Source organism: Thermobia domestica, chromosome 2 (genome assembly GCF_964235325.1).
Source record: "Thermobia domestica chromosome 2, izTheDome1.hap1.1, whole genome shotgun sequence".
NCBI lineage: Eukaryota > Metazoa > Arthropoda > Insecta > Zygentoma > Lepismatidae > Thermobia > Thermobia domestica.
In genome coordinates, this window is record NC_137455.1 from 122,684,185 (window position 1) to 122,703,534 (window position 19,350).

The following is a 19,350-nucleotide window of genomic DNA, read 5'->3' on the forward strand; positions in this document are numbered from 1 at the left end:
TCATCTTCTTGGTTACCAGATTTCGTAGAAATGACAGGTGGAGCTAATTTGTAGGATGTCTTAGGAGTCACTTTTCCGAGTTCTGTCATGCAAGGAAGGGACGGAGAAGTGGTCGGGATTACACTCGTTGCCCCTCGGAGTTGAGCCCCCCGTTTCAGTACACAGTTCGCTACGGTGTGCATAGAGCTTTGGCATCGGAAACATGTAATCGATTGTCCACTGTATGATACTCCTACTTTATAACCATGGACTAGAAGTCGGGATGGCACATGAGATGTCAGTTTAATATGTACATGGCGAGTTCCAGTTTTAATACCAGGGGGATAAGGAGGGGCCCATTCCTGATCTTCAATTTTAATCACTGAACCATATGCACTAAGAGCCTCACTCAATAAGTTGTTCGGTGCCTCGATAGGGAACTCAAACACACGAAGGAGGGTAGTCGGATCTGCTGCGGAAATAATTCGAACAAAACTCACTTCCTTATTTGAATGAGTGAATGGGACCTCACTAGGGGCATGAGCTGCAAAGTCATCGTATTCCTGTTGCGTTTTGAATTTTAGAAAAGTACAAAAATTTTCACTATTTAACTGCACTGATGTGATCAAAAATACCTGGGAAAGTGGAGTTCATCCAATGGTAGATTTCCAAGGGGACTGGTCGAACTGCACGGAACTTCTTGTCAAATTCTAGTTTAAATTGAAGATCTTTTTTATATTCCATATTCACGTTTGCACTGATAAACCGACACTACGCCGAAACGGCAATAATTGAGAGTACGGAGTATAACTCCTACTTCAGTAGTTTTGCTTTGATATAGTAATCAGAGCTATGAAATACACTTAACGTATATATGGTCTACGATACTATAGGCTATAGTACACTGTGTAAGCACCAGAGCACCCGTGTTGACTCGACGGCGGCTTGATGCGAACTGACACTCGGCCACGAAGGCCGGCAGCAGCAAGCGTTTGCTGCTATTCTCGGGTTTGATTTCTGCTATTTTCGGGCAACGTGGCAAGAAGTGGATAACGCCAACCAATCAGAACTGTGTTTCTCGTTTCTAATTCCGGGAGCATTACTCTCCCGAGCTAGTCCTTTTTCTTCCATTGTACGTTGCACTAATGCTGACTTCTCCAGTTGAATCGCATGTATCTTACATGCTTCTCACTTCTAGTCTTAATTGTACCTTCCATTTATCTATTATCGTAATGTATTAAGACTAGATTGAATTACGAACACCTACGTGAAAATTATGATATATACAATATATCTATCTTAAAGTAATAACATTAATAATAATGATCTATTTTTTAACTTCTTCATTTCGTAGTATTAAGCCCGTGGCCAGCCTGATTTCTTTTAGGAAAATAAAGAATTAATCCTGAAGGATCAATGATACGGACATCAAAGAATAGCATAAAACTGTTTATTTATTATTATAGCATCTGTAACAGAGCTGTATCTTCTTTTACAAAAGACATACTATATTGATAAATATTACGGTATACAAATCAAGATTGACGAAAGATCATCATTAACATACAAATGTAAATACATACAGAGGTTCATTATTCATTTCAGTTACATATTTTTCTTTGGTGTTATGGAAGACGTTACGTGCATCTAGCAAGAAGCATCTCATGTTACGCAGAAACGAGTAACATGCAATAAATTCAACTGAATTTTAGTATTTAGCAAGGATTTTATACCTACTTTTTAGTCAATTTAGAAATGATCTACAACTTTCTGGTTTAGAAGTGCAAAAAACATTTAGAGCAGATACTCACTCTAGCCCCTCTCTGGTACAGGCCCGATTAGCATTAATATCTCTTAGAACCTGTTTATTTACTCGTAATTGTTGAAGGAGAAGCACTTATGCTGTTATATTAAGCTCAGGAAATTAAATCGTATTTAAAGCACATTGATTAGATACTAAATTCAAAAAGTAAAGTTAGAAAATTGTTTGGTTTTGTAATTTCTTGTTATTTTAGAACGTAGTAGAGTAGAAAATTTTAAAAATATTCATAGCAAATCATACGTAAAATTTTATTGTGTATCAAACAGATTTTATATTTCTGGTAAGAATTTTTTGATAAATTTATAGCAGAATTGAGTTAAGGCACACGTCGAACATTTGTGAGCCCAATTTATACGTTATCACCATAGAAATCAAAGTATACCAATTGGCATAACCTATATCAGTACGTAAAACCTTCATTTTTAAGTACTTTATATTTAGTACCTATAACGAGAACAGAAACTGGATTTTATCATGCACAAGTATGTAAATCATAATGGATTAAGATCCTTACACGCTACAGCCCAGAAAAGTTGTGGTGAATCAAATGGCGTGTGTTGAATTCGGTGATGCGTAACCCGCGCATCGATTTTCAATGCCATTAATTTTGGTTTTCCAGATCAAATTTGTCAATTAGTTTCATTAATTAAGACTTTAATTCAAGTATCTTTCCAGTGACCCTATGAAGTTGGGTCTGAAATTTGATTGATTTATTGATTGATTGATTGATTGATTGATTGATTGATTGATTGATTGATTGATTGATTGATTGATTGATTGATTGATTGATTGATTAGTTAATTGTTTGGTTGGTTGATTGGATTTTAACGTCATCTCGGCAGCAAAAACATGCCAAGGGGCCTACGGCTTAATATAGTTGGTTGAATTGGAAAAATTAAATGTAAATGAAAAGAAATTTCTAGATTAAAGTACCACGATTATGTTGCGAAGCTAAGAAAGATGATAATGATTATAATGAATTAATTTTGAAATGAAGAAAATGAAAGGGGAAACGGGAGTACCCCAGAAAACCCACGATGTTTGTCCACTACAAAATTTATTTGGTGTATGAACTAGAACAAACCAGAAACTCCCAATATGATTTGGAGTTTAACGTTCTTTTCCTGCTCCGAGGTTATGAGAACGTAGACTTCTAGCTTAAACTATGACCCGAACAACGTGAACTCCTGCTCGGGAGTCCCCCTTAGTGCGGACCTTAGGTGCGTATCCTAGCCACATAGTGACGAGGGCCACATAGCTTAATGTTGGATCCGAGTTTTGTGTCTGAGGCTTTATGCCCTCACGAGATAGAACCTGGTCATGCGAAAAAAAAATCTGTTAGCTGTTATTCAAGGAAAATACTCAACATTTAAAATTAGTTCAGCATAAAATTATCAGGAAAATGGCAAAAAAAAACTAATAATAAATCTAGAAATTGTGCACAGAAAGTAAAACTGTAGTTACATTGATATTACTCAGTTATTGGATATGTAGGTTAAAATTTTTTTGGTCATTTTCTGTCACAATAATCTGTCGAGTGGCAATATTCTGTTACGATAAAGATGACATCTTAATTAATAAAATGTCTTAAATTTCACATACTATACCCAAATAAAAGATTTATAAAGATATTTCCTGAATGACTGAGTGAGTATTGCACTTATATTTGGCTTGTGTGGTCCTGCCTTTGATTTATGCAGCCTCACTCTATGTCTAACAGACAGAAATAGTGTTTAAAGTTAAGAGGTACCGGTATCAAGAAAATTGAAGCTTAACTCTTGGAAATTTAATAACTTAGACTATATTTTCTGATACTTGGAAACTTAATAACTATGTTTTCTAAGTTAAAGCCCTTATGTCAAGATTGCTATACAACAGATAGAATGGTCAGTAGTGAAGAAACAGCATTAATGAGAATAATTTCTTTAGACATTATCTTGTAAATATTAGCACATATGTTGTACATTAAATATTTGTTCGAATTTTTCACAAGTATAAAAAGAGGAACGTTGTTATTAATTTTTTTTCCAAAGCCCATGGCCTTGACCTGATTAATCAAGTAAATCGTCTAGAGCAGTGAACTGTAAATATAATAATTTAAGATTATCACACTTGAGATCAGACTTAGCATAACCTTTAGACTTAGATTTAGACTTAGACTTAGATCAGACTTAGAATTTTAACATAATTCTGTTTAATTTTAACATAATTAAGTTTAATAAGAAAAGTTATCTTTTTAATTAGAGCAAAACAACAAAAAATAACTATTTTTTTAATGTGTAGCAATCTAAATACTTTTCTGTTTCTCATGTACCTAAGTATCCATTTATCAAAGATTTAAATAATCGAGCATGCGATTATACTTTCGTTGAATGCTACTGCTTCTGCTCGCTAAGGATACAGCACATTTTTCATTGGACAGAATTTCGTGTCCAATACCTACGTAATTTATTTCTAAAATGTTGATAATTTCTTGTAAGTATTACTACATACACGAAACCTTTGGATTCTTCAAGAAATTTGTTATTTTTTTATGTACTGAACTTTTTTAAAAGCAAATTCCTAGAAACTCTTTTAAATAAACATTACCTTCTTGAATTTAAATGCAGAACTTGTGACTTTACTTTTGTGGTAAACATTATGGGCCTTATGCAAAGTCGTTCTGACGCGTGATTAGTGACATACTAAAGAGTTCGACTAACATATGTTTCCTGCAGTAGTCAGGCTTGTAGCATGACTCTAATCATACGTGAAAACGACTCTGCATAAGGCCCTATAAGTCTTATACAGAGCCGTTCTGACGCGTGACTAGTGTCATACTAAAGAGTTCGACTAACATATATTTCCTGCAGTAGTCAGGCCTTTAGTATGACCTAATCGTACGTTAAAACGACTCTGCATAAGGCCCTATGACTTTTAATAAAACAAAATAATCCATAAAAATAAAAATACACATACAAACAACACTCTATATAATCGAAACAAAAAAATACAAATAATACATGAGCTACGAAATTTGACATATGTAAATTAATACTTAAAATATTTCTAATATAATTAAAATTTACGAACAGTACTTACATCTGCAGTAAGAAATAATATTAACATTCTAAATTCTAAATTCTAGGGGGGCACGGTTGCTCATTGATAGAGCGCTTATCTCTGGTGCGTGGGGTCCCTGAATAATTACGATTGTGGTGGTCAACATCGTGTCCGTGGGTTTTCTCGGGGTACTCCTGTTTCCTCCCCTTTTTCATTCCACCAATTCTTCCATCATCATTCACTTGCTGCACTTGGGCCAACTAATGCATAACATGTTCAAAGACTATATAACCATTCATACTAGTATAAAATCAGTTCTGGCTTATCCACAACAGCTTTGCACGACAGTTCACAGAAGTTCGGCCTGCGAAGATTGAGAGCGTTTGAATCCTAGCAAAGACTTTTAAGACTGTTCCTTAGTTTCATCAAGCGAATCCCTGAATGATATCTTACATAGTATGTTTAGAGTACTATTTTAAGAGTATTTTCCTTCTACTTGTGTTAGTCTAGAATCGTCATTCTTAGTAGCTGAAATTCCAGTGGGCATCAAACCGTCAAATGTAAACTCAGCAACGAGATGACAACTATAAGTCTCTGCTTCACATATTGCAAATTATTGAATACTGCATATTATGAAACCTGATCAATGCTTTATTTTTGTCTCATTTTGTAATAGTTTGTACCCTATTACAACCATCTTACGCTAACACCACAAGAACTTACTGACCTATTAATAAAGCTTTGCTATATAGTAAACATTAGCCAAATTCCTTTCAATCTATTATTAGTAATGCATGTATTAATAATTTTTAATGTATTTTGTGTATTGTATTTATCAAATTAACGAATAATTAAGATAGGTAAGATTTTTCTAGCGAATCACAAGCTTTATCAAAATATATCTTCTATATTTCTTATTTCCTGCTATATTTGTTTAGTTCCAACTAGAAGCACAATAAGCATTAGCTTGTGATCCATAACAGATTCTTCTTAATTTTTTTCTGCAAAAGCGCCTATAGTTAATTTCGTAAGTTTTAATTGCATTGTTTTTTAAAACTATATGCTCTTATTCTTATTTTATTTCGTTCTTGAAAACTTACCAGTTAATTCTTTTTTATTAAGAATGAAAAAGAATAAAATGCTTAAGATAAAGGTAAGTTGCTTGAGATGCCGCAACCTAAAACCCCGCGTTGTCCCATCATGTTGCAGGACTCATTCCCACAGTGCAGACTCTCCCGAATCTCGGACTACTAATCAGTGTTCGCCACGTGGGACAGGAACCTCCGATCTGGCTCTTTCCAACGATGAAGACTTCGACGTCAACAACCAGGTACACAATACTATCAATTATTTTAAATAGAGAAAAACCTAATTCATTTTTTTAATAAAATAATGCATTCAGCGGCACATTTTTTTTACTGATTTTGTAAACACTTGATTTTAGAGAAAGATCTACTTTGCCTCTGTGCTTTTATCTCTTAAAAAACCATGAACATATAGTACAAATTATTTTGACAGAAAATCTCATCCTTATTCAAATGAAACCAAAGTAAAAATTTCATTGCTAAATTAGAAATTACCGAGTCATGCTTTTTTTTCTTTACTAAGCCATATAAATGGCCTTTGTTCTTTCAATACACATATTCATGCAAAGAAATCGTGAAATATGATGCTCTTAGAGATTTTTGGTATTAAAAGTGGGAAAAGGTACTATATGTAGAGACGATGTATAGAATCACACTATTGAAAATAATAAAACAATATAACGTGATATACAAGGGGTAACATATAGTTTTATAGATCGTGTAAGTGTGGGGAGCAGCGTATTCATAGGGCATCAAACACAAAATCTGGGTTCGTATTAAGATTATGAAGAGGCTCGGGGCTTATTATTGGAAGTTGTAGCAAACAAGAAACATTTAGTTCCGTCATTGTGAGTAGAGTGCTGGCACTTGGCCGCGTTTTTTGACCTACTGCGCATGCGCAAAATGTTCCGATTCCTGTTCCGGTTCCGATTCTTGTCCCGGTTCCTCCAGAGCAGAATACGCGCAACGAGTAGCCTTTGACGACTATGAACACAACCTGACCATGCATGCGCAGAAACTACACACAACAGCAATACTACGAACGACCATGACACTGCCGGTAGTGTTTCTTCAACCATAATATAACATCAGGGATGTACTCGTTCTCTTTTACGAGCACTTTTTTATCAATGGTAGCATAGTAGAGCAGAGAGCATTTAACAAGTCTGGTTATTCACACACACACACACACACAGTTTACGGAGAACTTAATATCGCTCCAATGACCAACACACACATGATATACGGAGAACTTAATCCCTATCCAGTGACCAACACACATACACACACACACACACACACACACACACACACACACACACACACACACACACACACACACTTGATTACTCATGTGCAGTTCCAATTTAGTAGAAACTGCACGCATGCGCAGAAAAATTACAGTTCCAACTCCCACTTCCGGTTCCGATTAAACACACCACAACCACCAGCAGACTACAACATAGAAAATTATAACCACAGACTACAAAGGTTACAACATAGGACTATGAACACACATTCCAACTGCTATTAAACATAGTAGAGCAGTGGTTCGCTCCCCGCTATACACGCACACACACACTTGGTAGCGCATGAGCAAACTCTTCCAGTTCAGTGCCAGTTCCGGTTCCGGAGCAGACTACGCAACGAGTACCCTTTTATAACTGTGACCTATTGTAGCGATTACACAAGAAAGGCTCGGAACCCCTATATGCGCAAGCTGTTCCGCTTCCTGTTCCGACTCAAGTTCCAGTACCAGTGCCGGTTTCGAAGCAGATTACGCAACGAGTAGGCTGTTACGATCCCTCTTTTGAACCGTTATAAAAGACTATGACCTATTTTCATACACACACACACACACACTTGGTTACGCATGCGCAGTTCCATTTTAGTAGAAAATACAGTTCCAACTTCCACTCCCGGTTCTGATTGAACACAGCAGCAGCAACAGACTTCAAAGGCTACAACATAGAATTATGAACACATATTCCAACTCCTATTGAACATAGTAGAGCAGTGGTTCGCTGCCCGCTTGCGTGTGGTTTCCTTTCCAGCTCTCATACACACACCTGGTTTACGGAACATTTTGTGGCGCATGAGCAATCTGTGCCGACTCAAGTTGGAGTGCAAGTTCCGGTTCCGAATACACAACACCGGAGAAGCTGCACCCGACTACGAACATAGCAGACTTTTTAAGATTACGCAAGAAAGGCTACGGCACAGCAGCAACAGACCACACAACACTTATTCTAACTCCCAGTGTAGAAAGGTTATGACCACATACAGAAATGCATAAGCGGCGCCTAAATAACATACGAAGTCCGTTTTACTCGTTCACTCTTCTACGGCGAAAACAGTGAAGCAGAGATTAAAACACATACACACACAACCACATTTTTCACGGAGCACTTGGTTGTGCATGCCCGATAAAATTACAGTTCCAATTAAGTAGAAATAACAGGCATGCGCAGAAACATTACAGTTCCGATTCCGACTACTGTTCCAGTTCCGGTTTCGATAACACACAGGAGCAGCACCAGTATGACATTGGCGACGGTGTTTTTGCACCCTTTTATGACTATGACGTATAGTGCAGATATTACCTTATAGTTTATGTGGGGTACGCCCTTTTATGACAATTTTAAACGATTTCGATAAAACTCGGCATATAGGGTCTTCGAACATGCATATTACAAATACCTAGGTCTTATAGTTTATGTGAGATACTCCCTTTCTATGATAATTTTAACTAATTCTGATAAAACTAGGTATATAGGGGTTTTCGAACATGCTGATTACGAATATCATATTTATTTTTACCTAGGTTTTATAGTTTGTGGGATACGCCGTTTCAATGACAATTTTAACCGATTTGGATTAAACTCGGCATATGAGGGTTTTCGGACATGCTGGTTACGAATAGCATATTTATTTTTACCTAGGTTTTATAGTTTATGTGGGATACGCCCTTTTTATGACAATTTTAACCGATTTGCGTGGAATTTGGTATATAGGTATTTTCGGACATGTTAAACTAAATCATATACAATAGCTACCCGTATTATTCGTTTTTGGCGTGAAAACACTATGGCAACATAGTAGAGCGGAGATTTAAAAAATAACAGCTGCGGTTTCTCAGAGGTTCGCTCTCACTTCGAGTGTCGTCTTATTTAGCTTATCCGGCATATTCGTGGGACGTAGAACTTAAAAATTGCATTTCGGCTCACTCACACACACACACACACACACACACACACACACAAACACACTGTTTACAGATCACTTGGTGGCGGATGTACAGTTCGAATTTAGTAGTAATTACACGCATGCCCAGAAAAATTGTAGTTCCAACTCCCACTTCCGATTCCAGTTGAACACAGTAGCTGCAGCCGCAATGACAACATGCAGAAACCTATGGCATATTTCGCAACCCTAGAGAGGGATACAGTGAACACATATCCCAACTTCCAGTCTAGAAAGACTGTAACAGCATGCAGAAATGCAGAATCGGCGCCTAAATAATATACAAAGTCCATCCGTTTTCCTCGTTCACTCTTTTACGACGAAAATAGTGAAGTAGAGATTAACACACACATACACACACACAGTTTACGAAGCACTTGATGGTGCCGTAGCCAGTTCATCAACATATTTCTTTGCAAACCTTTTGCGTTTCTCTTGAAATGTTTCAGAAGTACTCAATTTCGAGCACAGGTCTTTTGTGGATTTTACAAGCTCGTCATACTTTCCCCGAAAATCTTTCATTTGCTGAAGTAATTTCTTCCGATTTTTCTCTGCTATTTGCAGTGCAAACTTTTGGAAGTTACATACATGGACATTAGGATATTTTCCCAAATGACTAGCATCAACTCAAATTTAAATGTGTATCTTCTTCTTTAATGCCTCAGCTGCTCTCAATTCATCTGATTTCTTACTTGTCAGATAAATCGCGGTAAGGAACTTTAGAACATCAGCAACTCTCTCTTTCATGGAGCTAACAGCAGTATGTTTTGTTCCCTACCTAGTTATACATTTTTTTTAGAGATTTCTTCTTTAATTTTGAAGCCATTTCATCACCAAGAGCTAAAAGTGACTATCTAGGAGCACTAGGACTGAAAAAAGGAAAATATTTTGCAGTACGTAAAAAAATGGAAACGTATGCAGCATCGGCAATAACAAGATTCAAATTATGCGCACAACAATGAACGTACGGAGCGTTTGGAGTAGTATTACTAATTGTGGCGTGTAAACCACTATAAACTCCGCTCATTACTGATGCTTCATCATAACCCTGCCTTCTGCACCGTTGTGTGTCGATTTGGTTGCTGAGTAAAATTTCACGAACGAGATGTTCATAATTCTCGTCACCATGCTTATCTAATGCATAAAATCCTACGAAACTTTAATCTCTAATGTCGCTTCTTCATAGTTAATTCAGTTTTTGTCATGTCCAATGTTGAATTCACGATTATTGAAAGAGCTGAGATTTTCGAACATTTTCAAAAATAATGTTTCTCACATTGCTAGATAGAATATCAATAAGTTCGTTCTGAATTGCGAACTCAGATATCTAATTCTAATTTCCTGTTTTTGAAGCAATGTTCAAAACCGGTTAACTCTGCGACTAACTTCGCTGTTCGTAGAAAATTTCCTTCTGCAAACTCTTCACATTTTTTTTTTTTTTTAACCTTTATTTCCTCTCAAAGCTGTGTTCCCTTATCAATTGTTTCATTTTTCATCCAACTAACTCTGACCTTCGTAGCATCCATGTGAATCACCTTCCCTCATGAACAGTTATTTTCTGAGAAAGATGACCCCAATCATCAATACCGTCAATCCATTCTGTCTTTAAATGAATGCACTTTTATCACCAAACAACGAACAAGTTTCACAGTATATTTTATCCATCAGAGGAGAATAACTCAACCACAGTCGAGGAATTTTAGCCCCTGATTTTGTTCTCATGAAGTAATAATCTTCAGAAAAATTGCGCTTTGTAATTTCATTGACAGGAAAGTTAATGCATGGTCAGCAAGGCCCATAAGCCAAAATGCTCCGCTTCAATCTGTCGGAAACTTTTTCCTGAAGTATCCTCTTACTGTTGGGTATTGAAAGGTAAGATCCAAATCTTTCAGGAAAATAAGAGGGTCGGTGGGTGGAAGGAGAAGGAAATCTCAATCAGTATTTACAATCAGCTGTTACGTTCTTTTCCGTTTTATCACGAACATAATACAAACCAGCGAAATCAGTTTTACTTTCCAACATAACTTGCACATTGACTTAGAAAGGGATTTAAAAAATAATTTTAAAAAATGTTATATCAAAGCTGGAATAGTAAACTAAAAATCCACAATGTTTATTTCTTCCACATAGGAAATAAATGAAGAATATAAGTATTCAGTATTGAACGGGTTAGCAGGGGCCACTGGGCTTGGGGGCCCCAAAAATAGAAAAGCATGTTACCAAAATTGCTATTTATAGTAATCTAGAATTTCACAATGATTATTTCTCACACATAGTAAACGAATAACAGAATGTAAGTACCTATTCAATATCGAGTAATAAACGTGTTCAGTGGATCTCTAGGCTTGGGAGGCCCCAAAATAAAAAATGTTACCAAAATTACTAAATTTTCATAATGATTACTTCTTCCAGATAAGAAATAAATAACTGAATATAAATATTCAGTGCCGGGTAATAAATGGGTTTAGAAGGCCCCCTGGGCTTTGGGACCCCAGAAACGAAGAGAATGTTAGAAAAGTTACTAGTAATCTAGAATTTCACCACAACGATTATTTCCCACACATAAGAAATGGCCCTATAGATTTGCGAATGGAGGAACAAAATAAAAATAAGAAGGTTACTAAAATTGCTAGCAATTTTAACATTGACAATGATTTTTTCACACATGTAGAAGTGAATAATAATATAAGTATTAAGTACCGAGTGATAAACAGGTTCAGCGAGGCCTCTTGGCTTGGGGGGCCTCAAAAACAAAAAAAATATGACTAAAGTTGCTGTCAATTTTAAAATAGACAATACATTTTACTCGCACATAAGAAATGAATAATAAAATATAAATATTCAGTAGCCTACTGAGTAATTAACGGACTCGACGGATCCCCCTAGGCTTGGGGGCCCCGATGCGTTGCACCGCTTGCACCGGCATTGCAGCTACTAGAAACAGGCAATAGTATTCTTGGTCGCCCGCTTATTTTAGCTCACTTTACCATACCTACAGTATAATCACTCTTTCTCTACAAGTTGCATTTAGTAACTAATACATAGACAGCACTTATCATTCTTTATTGGTATATCTTATATATGCTACATACTTATATAACAACATTTTTCTACTGTTTACATTTTCAAAACCTACATATTCAATGTTTAATACTGTATATTATAAATGATCCAATATTACAAATCGAATTTTCAATTTTAAATTCAAATCAAATTTTAGTTGAGTTAGGAGAATTATATTGTACGTATATCTAAATTACCTTTTTTTCTGTTATCGTATAGAACTGCTTTATCCTTGTAATCTGAGCTGTACTCAGATTTATACATTTATTTATTGCATAAATAAACCTCATGTTAGTGGACCCTTTGGTATAAGAATAACGAACACTTTTCTGACCAATGGTATATACACTTATTTATTAAAACTAAAAATAAATGTTTACAATTTCGACAAGTTAGCGTTATCTTCATCAAATAGATCATTAACGTTAACGTGTTGAAATTGTAAACATTTATTTTAATTGTAATAAATAAGTGTATATACTTTGGTCAGAAAAGTGTTTGTTATTCTTGTAGTAAGTTCCAGAGTCGTGATGGATAGAATCAATTAGTATTTTTAATGAAATATAAATAATTGAGGTAAGTTTGAAATATACATGGCCTATATTTAAAACAATAAAATCCGTAAAATAATATATTTGTATAATTTTACTGCTTTTATTGTTTTAACGCCAAACGTATATTATATACTTGACTACCAAATGTAAAATCTTGTTCAGAAAAGCCTGGCCACTCACCTCCTTTGAGAAGCCCTATACTCTTACCTACAGTTGAAATTGAATCAAACAAATGCTGATTTTCTGAGCCCAGTTGAAATCTTTATTTAAAGACAAAACGTCTGAATTTCCTTCATACGGTTGCATGCCAGAATATGGCATTCTAAAGCAGGGTGGGTGGCTAAAGTTTTTTTAAAGGAAAATTTTTAATATAATTGATGCCATGAAATATCTATATATCAAAAATCAATAATTGAATTTAATATGTGATTCATTTCACTACTTTTAGTACTAACATCTGATGGAGTAGCAATAAATCCAGCTACACTCATCTCTCGTTTTAATGGACGTAATTGAGAGAGTAGCGGTCCGAGGTTGTTGATTGTCCATAATTTCCGACACTAAGTCTTCAATTGCTATTGTCCACAGTTACATTACGAAAGAAAGAGAAAATATACAGTACTGTACTTTTAATCAACTATACTATCCAATCGGGCAGTATGAAATACTTGGCACATTGTATATATGCACTGTAGAAGATTTCAACAATTTTAGTTTAAAATAAGCACTTTCGGCTTTTTTGGCCTTGTCCGTTGTCTCTGAAGACCGTCAAATCGAACCAAAGAATAAGTGTATTGAGAGACATACGCATTATTGATAGTTACATTTCTTTTAATACCGTTGTTCGGTCATGTACCTACTAGATAAAGCTAAGAGGAGAAAAGAAAATGCATATTGTAATATGGAAGATTTTAATAGTATTGTAAAAGAAAGGGTAAGAACATAGTATAAACCCAAAATATGAGAGAGGGTAACTAACCAACTTTGTAGACATAACTCACTCATAATTGAGAACGCTTAGATCAACAAGTATCAGAGAATAAGATATATGGAAGTACCAATAAAGAAGAAGAGATATCAAATAGATTGTGTTGTGGTTCAAGAAAGAATTCGGAATAGCTTTTAAGGAAATACAACGATTCTTCAGGTCCAAATGGATATCCAAACGAAAAGTAGTCTATAAACAAAAGATAGATAAGAAAGAAAGCGCTGAATATTAAGAGGTTAAAAACTAAGGAAATGAGAGATCGATCCCTGTAAATAATTAAATTTAATTTCGTGAAGTATACTCGTAAATGTAGGTGTTAATGGTTTTCTGGGAGAACACGGAACTTTGCTTGTACGTTGCAGAAGTAACAGGATACTACGACGTTCAATGAGTTGAATTTATTTTGATTTTAACGTCCCTTTCAGCAGCGAGGCTATATGAGACGGAACCTACTGATTAACGTGGAATCCGAACCACATGAGCTCCCGCCGGGAATCGAACCCGGGTCTCCCACGCCAAAGGCTACGACGTTCAAGTATGAAATGGCTAAGAAACCATGCGGTTGCAGGAGAGATATTAGATAAAACTAGATAAGGGGGAACAGGGTGAAACCGAAGAAAGGAAAAAGGTAGTTATATATATTCTTTTCTCTACTTTCCTTTAAACCGTTATTAATCGTCCTATACACACACACACAAACACACACACACACACACACATATATATATATATATATATATATATATATATATATATATATATATATATATATATATATATATATATGTATGTATGTATGTATGTATGTATGTATGTATATGTAGAACGATTAATAACGGTTTAAAGGAAGGTAGAACAAAAGAATAATTCAGGTAACAGAAGAAAATGCAAGGACACAAAAAATTAGAAAGGGTTGGAAAATAACAGGAAATATATCGGAATATAAAATCAATGGAAATTCTTAGGAAATAATGAGGCATACAGATGGCAGTAAAAAAAGTAGTATGGGACGATGATGCGGTTTAGGAAGATGTAAACATATATTAGACCAAAGATATTTGTAAAATTTTCATAGAAGTGTCGTGCCGTCTCGAATAACGAAGAATGCTTTCTCGTCTCGTCTCGATTCTCGAAAAGTTTTTCCTATCTCGTTTTGTAAATTTATGAACAAAATTGATGCTCTGATTTTTTTTTCTTAATTTCGCCTAGAAGTTATCAGAATTCTTCCGCGTCATGAAAAGTACACAAATGTTGTAATGTAACGAAATTTAAACAATATTTATTATTGGAGTAATTATTGTGGAATGGCTTCCGTATCTTTAAACGTTGACAAATATCCTTCATTATGTTCGTACAATTACTTTATCAATTTATAGCTTTTATACTATGAATCTAATAACGTTAAAAAACAGTGTTTGAGATCCAAGACTTGGGTATACTAGTTTTGACCACAAGATTCGAAAAATTTCTTGTCTTATTCTCGAGACGAAAATTGTCACATTTTTAGTCTCGTATCTAATTTGACTTCTCATCTCGCGGGCAACATTACTTGTGTGATATGTTTAGCATGCATGTCTTCGGCGTGGAAGACTCGGGTTCGATTTCCAGCAGGAGCTTAGCTTCTATGGCTCGGATCCCCACTAAACTGTAAGTCCACATTTCATATTACCTCTGTGCTGAAAGGAATGCTGAATTTCAATCTTACTAACCAAATTATTGGTGGAAATGCCAAAGATGGTTGGGTGGGAATCGAAGAATAGAAAATTGATAGAAAAACTTTCAACGAAAATATCAGTAAGAGATAGAAAAATAGGAAGAAATGATAATGAGAGTATAATTGAAAGAATTCGACAGAGATGTTCAGTTCGCTCATAACATTGTTTAATATGTACTAGAACTGAGAAGAAATAGTGAAGTATTTATATATGGAAGGTAGTATTTAGGTACAATATAAAGAGATAATTTGCGGTATCTAAATTAAGGTTAAGAAAGTTTAGTAAAGGCTGTGTCCAACCAAAATAAAATAAAATAAAATAAAATAAAATTGAGAAATAAATTTGTGTAACAACTGCAGAAATAGGCGAGGAGAAGCTGATAATTATTTTTTTGGTTTCCAGTGAAGATATGAAGTATGAATGAAAGTCACCTAAGTCATAAAAAGCACAAGTAATATAGATACGCTGCCTACCATGCAAGATTTAAAAATGAAGTTGTTCATATATTTTATCATGAAAGACAAGCACTGTAATTAAAAATGAAATAAAATCTTTGAGTTTCGTCCCACGCTTATGCCGGTTAGGCTAAAGGAGACGGTGATGATGAGTAATGAGTGAAATGTTGGGATGAAGAAAGTGGGAGGAAACGGGAGAACCCCGAGAAAACCCACGCACACGGTTTGTCCACCACAAAGTTCACTTGGCGGGGGCTGGGAGCACTGTAATTAAGTATAACGTATAACCCTGATGTGCTCTGTTTCGATAAATAAATATTGTACAGAATATTGTACTCTACATGGTTTACTATTCAGAATTGCCCTACTTTCAAAATGCGAGTGTGGAGAATAATGAGTAAAACTAGCTGGTTGGATACAATACTAATGACTAAGTGCTAAGAATACCAAAAGTCAAAACGATAATATTGTCATCTTCATTAAAAGTTCTCTACTTCCACTAAAGGGTCAACTGTCGGAAAATGAAAAACTTCCAGGCACTAAGGGCCTCATCTAACATCTTCGGTCTTGATGTATCTCATATTTGTTTTAGTACGGCGCATCCGTAGTAGCACCATAGACTTTGGTAAGACACTTTTAACTTTATTCAATGTACTTTTAAAATGATGTGGTTCACTTAAATTAATATTTAATATTTTAATATTTTTCAACTACGTACAAGTATATTTGCATATGCATTAAATTGTTCGCATAGAAAGTTACATTGGAACATTCAAACGCCTTTAACAGGATCTGAAGTCCCTTTCTCTTTCGTGGCACCATAATGGAGAGTAGTCACTTAGCATTATGTGCTGAATAGCAAAGCAGATGGTAGCGGCGAGTGCCTATCATCATAGTTCAATGTGAATTGATGTGACATCTAATAACTGACGGGACTTAAAGCTTATTGTCAAGCTAAATATGAGTAATTGGATTTGCAGTTTGGAGTCAGTGCTGATACAGTACTCCTTACTAGGTCCCCAGGGACAACGAAAACACCTTAAATTCCGAATTAAAGGTGATATTTTTTCTGTTCCTGTACCATTATTGTTGTAAATAGTATGTGAACATTTTGTTAAATGCGTAAAATTAATATTTTCCATCCAGGTACAAAGTATATGACATGCTTGTAAATAACTATGTAGCTGCAAAAAATAATTTGTTTTCAATGTCATCATACTGTGTTGGCTTAGCTTGCTAACAGTAAGAACAAATTCTCCATAACTTATTTTCTATTTTATTTTATTTCTTATACTTACTTATTTATTAGTATTAGTTCGTGATTATGTAATACGGTATTAAAATCAAAGATAAACTAAAAAACAGATTATGTATATGGGGCTTGTAAGGATGGGCCAGGAGGGTCTACCGTCTCCCTGAAGATTTTTAGCATAATTTGAACAATTGCTAGTGCTCTGCATTAATATCAAATTTCCCCCGTATTAAGTGTACTGAATATGCAGGAATGGGTCTTAATTTAAAGAAAAATATAGTATATATATATATATATATATATATATATATATATATATATATATATATATATATATAGGTAGGTAGGTAGACGTCTGCAGCAGGAGACAAGAGGAGGCAACTGCATCCCTCTGGATTTTGGAAAGAGATTAGGTTCTTCGAAATTCACGTCCAAACATAATAAATTTTGTTACTAGCCCACTACAGTATTTATGTAGTAAATAAAGGTATGCAATGTGCGTCCATAATAATTGTTTTATTTGAAATATTATGTCTATCAAGGTATGCAGATTTGCGACGTCGCTTCTATGTAGTTCTTTTGCCCTCTCCCCTTCCCCCCGTCCATCTTCCTTGAAAAAAAAATTCTGCGGGTGTTTCTGTAAATAGAACCTATACTTAATACAATTATTTCTGGAAAATTTAAGTCTTCGCGTGCTCATAACCTTGTCATGTTCAAAATGCATGGAATAGATGTGTTCTGAATTTTCATGAAGCCGAAAATTATTTTACCAATATGTTATTATGTTCGTAACATACAGTATACACATATATCTATAATCAGTAGGTCTTTTAAATAATTTAATAACCCAGTTCTATGATTAATACAGCAAGTTTACTTAGTATTAACACTATTACTATATTATAATATTATGTATTTGTATATTATTATTTATTCCAATGACAATAGTAACAGAGTTTTATTAAGTATGCAATATGATTATATTAACATTCAACTACTGAGATAGATCTAGAAAAGGAGTGGGAAATCTGCGATCTTCAGAGTCATAAAAAATGGTCTTCTGGGCCTGTTGTAAAAAATGCTAAATTATGTAAGGATTATGAAATATACGAGAAATATGATTCTGAAAATACAGATATTAAATAACAATTTAATAAAATACAATACGTTTTCGTATAAATTGTTAATGTAACTGGTAACTTATAGCTGTAAAAATCACTTTAAAAAATTAAATCTCTTCAAGATTACCTATTATAGGCACGTAGCCAAGGGGGGTCCGGACTCCCCTCCCTTCGAGACCAGAAATGAAAAAAATAAGGAAGGATGAAACAAAAAGAAAGATCGGCGTTAAAAATAAATAAAAAACTACAGAAAGCTTGTAGTTACTCTTTCTTATGAGATGTGTATTACTTGCAGTACATGGTGGCGAATGAGCGGGATATTCTGGAAAAGTCAGGGAATTTGAAGTTTCTAGAAAAATTACGGAATTCTCAGAATTTCAGGTACTAGTCAGGGAGATTTCAAGCTTCTGAAAGCATAGTGTCGTTGTAAGCATAGCGTGGACATTTTTTAAATCATAATTTTTCGTCGGCGCCCTAGGCACAAACTTAATGTGCGCCCTTCTCAAAAGAAAAATAGAATTTGCAATATTTTAAGGCTAATATAAAATTAGAGAACATACTAAAATAAAAAGCGAAGGATAAAAATCAATAATAAAAGTAATAGGCCTAGTACAAATAATTCATTTTATGTATGTGATGTACCTAAAATTATGTAATGTATTGAGAAATTAAATTCACCGCTCACCAGCCATAAAAAAGCTGCTTCTGCCTCACTTTGGTTGCTGCAAACTCGTGTATAAGTTCTTCAAAGTTTATGTGTCCATCAGTCAAGATGTCTGCTTCGATATGGAGAATAGATAACTCGTCCAGTCTTTTATCACACGTGGTTGAACGGAGATAAGTCTTCAGTCTTTTTAGAGCTGAAAACGAACGTTCAGCTGAAAAGTTTGTTACAGCAATACACAAAAATATTCTTAATGCAATCTCCACATTTGGAAACACAGACTGCAACTTTTCTTTCCGTATAAACGCTAACATCTCTGCTGTTGAGTCACAGATTCCTCAGGTTTTCAGAAGTCCCTCAAAATGCG

General features: G+C 34.9%; 1 protein-coding gene across 7 annotated transcripts in view; it reads left to right on the forward strand.

Moving 5' to 3' along the window:
* Positions 1-19,350, forward strand: part of dysc (whirlin protein dyschronic) — a 708,896-nt gene that overhangs the window by 527,472 nt on the left and 162,074 nt on the right. For 5 of the 7 annotated variants that reach the window (XM_081745580.1, XM_081745584.1, XM_081745583.1 and 2 more), the window contains one exon: positions 6,053-6,173. The exons of the other annotated variants lie outside the window; for them this stretch is intronic. In XM_081745580.1, the coding sequence (XP_081601706.1) occupies positions 6,053-6,173 (121 nt within the window). The remainder of the gene's footprint in view (positions 1-6,052; positions 6,174-19,350) is intronic. 7 annotated transcript variants of the gene reach the window in all.